Source organism: Vidua macroura, chromosome Z (genome assembly GCF_024509145.1).
Source record: "Vidua macroura isolate BioBank_ID:100142 chromosome Z, ASM2450914v1, whole genome shotgun sequence".
Classification (NCBI taxonomy): domain Eukaryota; kingdom Metazoa; phylum Chordata; class Aves; order Passeriformes; family Viduidae; genus Vidua; species Vidua macroura.
The window spans coordinates 75,043,811-75,049,229 of NC_071611.1; the positions used below are offsets into that span (position 1 = coordinate 75,043,811).

At 43.7% G+C, this 5,419-nt stretch overlaps 1 protein-coding gene across 1 annotated transcript; it reads right to left on the reverse strand.

Annotated features, from left to right (window-relative positions):
* Nucleotides 1–3,354: 3,354 nt before the first annotated feature.
* LOC128822371 (3'-5' RNA helicase YTHDC2-like) lies at nucleotides 3,355–5,120 on the reverse strand. The gene is made up of 4 exons (XM_054004067.1): nucleotides 4,946–5,120; nucleotides 4,208–4,298; nucleotides 3,643–3,836; nucleotides 3,355–3,401 (listed from the first exon to the last, which is right to left on the reverse strand). The coding sequence occupies exons 1-4, from the start codon at nucleotides 5,118–5,120 to the stop codon at nucleotides 3,355–3,357; spliced, it is 507 nt and encodes a 168-aa protein (XP_053860042.1).
* Between the last annotated feature and the right edge of the window lie 299 nt (nucleotides 5,121–5,419).

Here is a 5,419-nt window from a genome sequence, read left to right on the forward strand (position 1 = left end):
AACCTTAAAAATTATACTTCTCTGTTACTATAAACACCTCTAAACATCTCCATTCCAGATTTTTTTTGTCCACAGCTCAAAATATTGTTATTTCTCCCTTTTAGTGTTTCTCTGCAGCAATTGTATTGATTCCTCTCAAGCTGGATTTCCTGCACTGCTTCCAGCAATTCTTCCATTTTCACCTGACTTTGCTCTTCTTCTGCCAGCATAGTACTTCCATATATTAATTATCCAGCTGATTTGTGATACATCTTCACCAGCTCTTCTAATCTCTTTATATCCTTGTGAGCTTTCGTACACACATTTGAATTCTTACTGCGGCTTTGTTGTTCAAGCGCATTCATTTTCATCAGCTGTGTGTTATCTTTGTTCACTCAAGCAACACAACCTTTTGCCATCTTCTGGTCACTCATATCCCAACTGCTGGCCCTTCCCTGAAATGTCATTTGGCTACACGGTGCAAAGATGTAAAAACCCCACACAATCCATTCATGCTCTGCTTTACGGACAAATTCATCAAGTGATACTGAAATCTCTACTTTTACTTCACTTCATGTTTTAAACACAGAAGCTGAAGAAGAGTAAATTTAGCCCAAACTAGACTGATCAATAATGCTCATCTCCATCAGTCGCTTTCCAATTTTGTTGTTTTCCCTTTTATGACTCCTATCAACTCACACTACATAACATTTCTTACAGCATGCTGGTCTTCACACCTACCTTCAAAGCTTGCAGAACTTTTGGATCCACACTTGTTACAAGTAGAGAGGGGGGAAAAATAAAAATAAAAAAGAAAGTGTAGACTTGATCTGAAAATCAGACAAAGATTTCCTTGCATACACTCCGCAGAAGAAGTCAACAGAAAATACCTGAGATTCAGTTCTACAAGACAACCTACTACATGAAACTGCAAAACACAGCAAGAAAGCCATCCTTTTCCCTCTTACGTATTCCTTACCTGCAGTAACATATCCCACCTGGGAGGCTGCAACCCAAACACACTGCAGTTTACCTGTGCACAAGATGCACAAGACCAACACAAGATCAACTGGCACTCAGAAATACCATTAGTACCTGCTTTCTAACCGGATCTGGTAACCAATTGTCTGGCCAATCTTCTCTCTTCTTTCTGCTGCCACTCTTTCAGCCACAGCAACAGCTGCTAAACGTCTGGGCTGAGTACAGAACACACGACAGGCAGTTCCATTCTTGTAGCAGTCATCAAGGATAAATTGAGGAATCTGTAAAGAAGTGGTTCCAATTTACTTTTTGAGACAGTCACAGCTTTGTTAGCACAGGGAAACAATTTAACTGCATCTCAGTATTACACATTGCAAAAGACTTTTCATTAGGATTATCATGGCAAGCATACCTGAAGCAGTGGAAAATAAATTTCTAAGTATAACCTCTTTAGGTTTTTTTTAAGAAAAAACTCGCAGTGTCTCCCTCCTGCTTCAGAGAAATCTGAAAAAAAAAGTCCTGTAGATTATCTCTCATTTTAACACAAAAAATACTCTGGGTACTAAGAACAGAACTACCTTAGAAGAAAAAGGGCTATACAAACATCACAGCTACTTTCCCTTCAATATTTTGTATTGTTTTAAGGAAAAAATTGTATCTACCAGAAAAAATTGTGAGGAATCATTTTTGCTTTTAGTACCTATCTACTGGCTTAGTGTTTCAAAAGGAAGAAAGTGAATTGGAACAAGATTTTCAATCATACAGGAAAAGAAAAGCCTTAAAATAGCATCAAAATATCCCGTATCACAAATATTACACAATTGTCATAAATACTGTTCTAGTTTTTATTTAATTGAAGAAACATACTTGCGTAGTTTTTCCTGATCCAGTCTCTCCTATGATCAAAACAATTTTATTGTCCTTTATTATTTGGACAATTTCTTCCTGTTTCTCAAGAACTGGTAGTGACTGCCTGAAGGAATCAAACTCTGATTCCCCTCTTTTCACTGGGACCTGGGGGATACCATCATTAAGTCGAAAAGTTATCTTGTTTACTTCTTTGTTTTCTGTGAAGACAAGGTAAAAGTTTATTTATGCAGGTACAGAGGAAGGTCACAGAAAAACACTGCTCAAAAACTGTACTGAAAAATTAACATTGCTGACTTTTGATGCATCCCTGTGGGTAAAGTGACAAACCCATCACACATTTAGAAGTCATATTTATAGCAACATGTCCTCCTGCAGTGCTTGAAATAAATATCTTTCAAAACAGTTATTACTTTCATAGCTATTTTGAACAAAACCAGACTCTTCCAGAACATTGCTCCAAGTCAAAGAAGCCCACAAAGAGCAAAAGGAGAAACAGAAACTAAACCAGAGAACACAGCCCGGTGGATTTTGGTGGCCCTTGTATCTGCGCCCACATTTCACACCTGCAGTTCTCCCTAGAAATACACACTTCCAGGGGTAAGCCTTGAAGCTATTCCACGCCTTTGCCTGAAATCATACTAATGCAAGCATGCTGTATCAAGAGTCCTGGCCCCCACACAGCAGTGTGATGTGTTACAAAGCAGTGCCTAAGTAGCCAACAAACGGGCACATCTTCTGAGGCAGCTACTTCACATCCATCATTGCAAGTGCTACTCTCTAATTCCTTGAGAATTATCTTCCAGAAGAATGAAAAGCTTGCTGTAAAGTCAATGATACATATGTAATGTCAGTAACAGATTCATATACTAAATTTCAACCTCTGCTGTACCAAGACAAACACAGACTAAGAGATCGGGAGAACTAAAAATACATTCTTGAGATGCGGAGAAAGGCAAATATTACACTGCTCATTAACTTATCCCTTACATTCCTAAGACATTGCATTTCAGTCCTTGCATTATAGCTTCCCTCTGTTCATTAAACAATCCTATTAAACAACTGAAACAATTGGAAAGAACAGCAAAGGAAGCACTTCAAGAACAGACACCACCTATCAGAACCATGCCATTAAACAAGGCATATTGGTACAAGTGTTTTCTGTTCACTACACCCATCTCTGCACACAGAAACACACTGTAACTCTTCCACTTGTAGCTGCTAAAGCAATAATCTAGATTAAAACCTTGCTTTTTTAAAAAAAAAAACCCAACATTTTATCAGAAGTTTGTCTTTCAGTGAACTCTTCCATATTCAAGAAATCAAGAAGTCTGGACAGTAGTCTCTTAAGGACCAAATCTATTTTGTAGAGATGAAGAAATAAAAATTAAAATTCTTCATTTATCAAGGACATTAATTTCTACAAGCAGAACAGACAACTTCATTTTCTCATATGGGTGTTCTTACAGCAGCAGGGGAACACTGACTCTTCAATCCCACCTCACAGAATTTTTATGGAGCCACATTTCAAACTGTGCTTCCAAAAAGGTTTGGCTGGAACTGGCTCAAAGATTCTAAAGTAACACAACACAAGGTGGACATCACCATGTGCATGATATGACTTCCCAAGTTCCTCACAGCACCAGTTCCAAAAGACCTTAAAAGTAAGGAAAATTAATGCGTTTGCAAGAAGGTGTCTGTTAGGACACGAGAGGGGACAGAACAGAAAGAGGTTTCTTTTGTCTTTGGGCTGCAGGTGGTTTTTCCAAGTGGTGGCGATGGACAAGTCCAAAGCAGAACACACACCCAACGTACCAGATTCAACAGCACAGGCATTTCCTCGCTCTGTCCTTGGCAGGAGTTCCGTGCCTTCCTTATTTGTGACGGGAAAGCGCTGAATCAGACTCCGAACAGCGTGTTTCGTACGGAGAGCCAAGCCACAAGTCATGCCTGCGTGTGCCTCTGATACATCCTTCTTCCTTACAGTCAGGTAGCGATTGGCTCCTTTTCTGTCGGCGGGAGAAGAAAACATATTTTAGGAAAAAGGAACCTACTCTAGGTTGACTTTGATCTGTCAAGGTAGGAGATGCTATGCAAAATCTTTGGGAAAAAAAACCCAGAAATCACAGTGAGAAGCTTTTTTAATGGAGCCATTAAATCCACAAAGTATAAAAGCAAGCTGTCCCAAAAGGCATGTCACAAGCTTTTCCAAGCATGCATACAGCAATGAACACAGATGCTCATTTCTCTTTTACACTTTTTTCTCTAATACTATTCCTTGCAACACAGTTGAGTATGTTGAAAACATCAGTCAGGTTATCATTAGTCTTGAAATTCTATTGGTCTGCACCAAAAAACTGAAAATTGTACCCTGACTCACCCTTTGCTTTTAGATACCAGTCCAAGAGACTGACAGAGCCGGTGAACAAATGCTCTTTCAGTACTAGTGAAACTAGAAGGAAATTCCATCTCTAGAAGAATGATAAATAATAATGAGAAAACAGTAACAATGCAACAGGCACTAATCTTGACAACTCAGTGTTACAGAACCACAGAATTGCTAGGATTGGAAGGGAGACCAGCCAGTGCAACCCCCTGCAGGGTCACCTGGAGCAGCTGACAGAGGAACACATCTAGGGTTTGGGATGTCTCCAGAGGGGCAAACTCAGCACTTTCCCTGGGCAGCAGTTTCAGTGCTCTGCCACTCTCAAAGGAAAGAAGTTCTCCCTCATGTTCAGGTGGAACTTCTTGTGTTTTAAGTTATGGCCCCTGCTCCTTGTCCTGCCACCAGAAATTCTGCACCGCCTTCCTGGGACTCATCTTGAAGATCTTCATATGCATTAGTGAGATCCCCTGTCGGTCTCCTCTAGGCTTAACAGGACCAACTCCCACACCTCTCCTGATAAGAGATGCTCCAGACCTCTCATCTCATCTCGGTGGTCTCTGCCGGACCCCTGCAGTGGCTCCCTGTCTCTGTGCTGGGGAGCCCAGAGCCGGACACAGCACCCCAGCCGTGCCTCACTAGGGCCGGGCAGAGGGGCAGGATCCCCTCCCTGACCCGCTGCCAGCGCCCTCCCAACAGCCGCAGGCTGCCCCCGGGCCGGGCTGTGCCGCGCACCCGCCTCGTCCCCGCTCCGGAACCGCTCCAGGGCGAGCTGCACCGCCATTTCCACCACCTCGTCCACGCCGACCTCCCTGAGGGCCTCGGCCCGGGCGCGCCCCGCGGCGCCGGCAGCCCAGTCCCCCGCAGCCCCGCCGGGCTGCCGCCGCAGAACCCGCCTGTATCGCGACATGGCCCCGACACGGCCCCACACGGCCCCACACGGATCGGGGGCCGCAGCTGCTCGGCCCGAGGGGCGGCGCTGGCGGCGGGCGGGGCCTGCGTGGAGTCACCCACAGCCCCGTCGGGCCGAAGGGAAGGAAATTGGCTCTTTTCCCGACGGTAGGGCCAAGCCTGCCTAGTACCGAGGTATGTGTATGGCTGTGGCCAAAACGTGGCACTGGTGCCCTGTCCGGTCATAAATTACGTGCTTTAATTCATGGTATTAAACGTAGCTGTGGCGAGGGTCATCTTGGCCCTCGGCCTCCTCAC

Bases quoted from the DNA above. Each gene is read 5' to 3' on its own strand.
- LOC128822371 (XM_054004067.1), bottom strand. From the start codon at position 5,120: ATGTCGCGATACAGGCGGGTTCTGCGGCGGCAGCCCGGCGGGGCTGCG. The intron at 3,837-4,207 runs GTGAGTCAGGGT...TCCCGCCGACAG, and splicing joins CTGGTATCTAAAAGCAAAGG to AAAAGGAGCCAATCGCTACC. The intron at 3,402-3,642 runs GTACGTTGGGTG...GTGTTACTTTAG, and splicing joins TGCCTGTGCTGTTGAATCTG to AATCTTTGAGCCAGTTCCAG.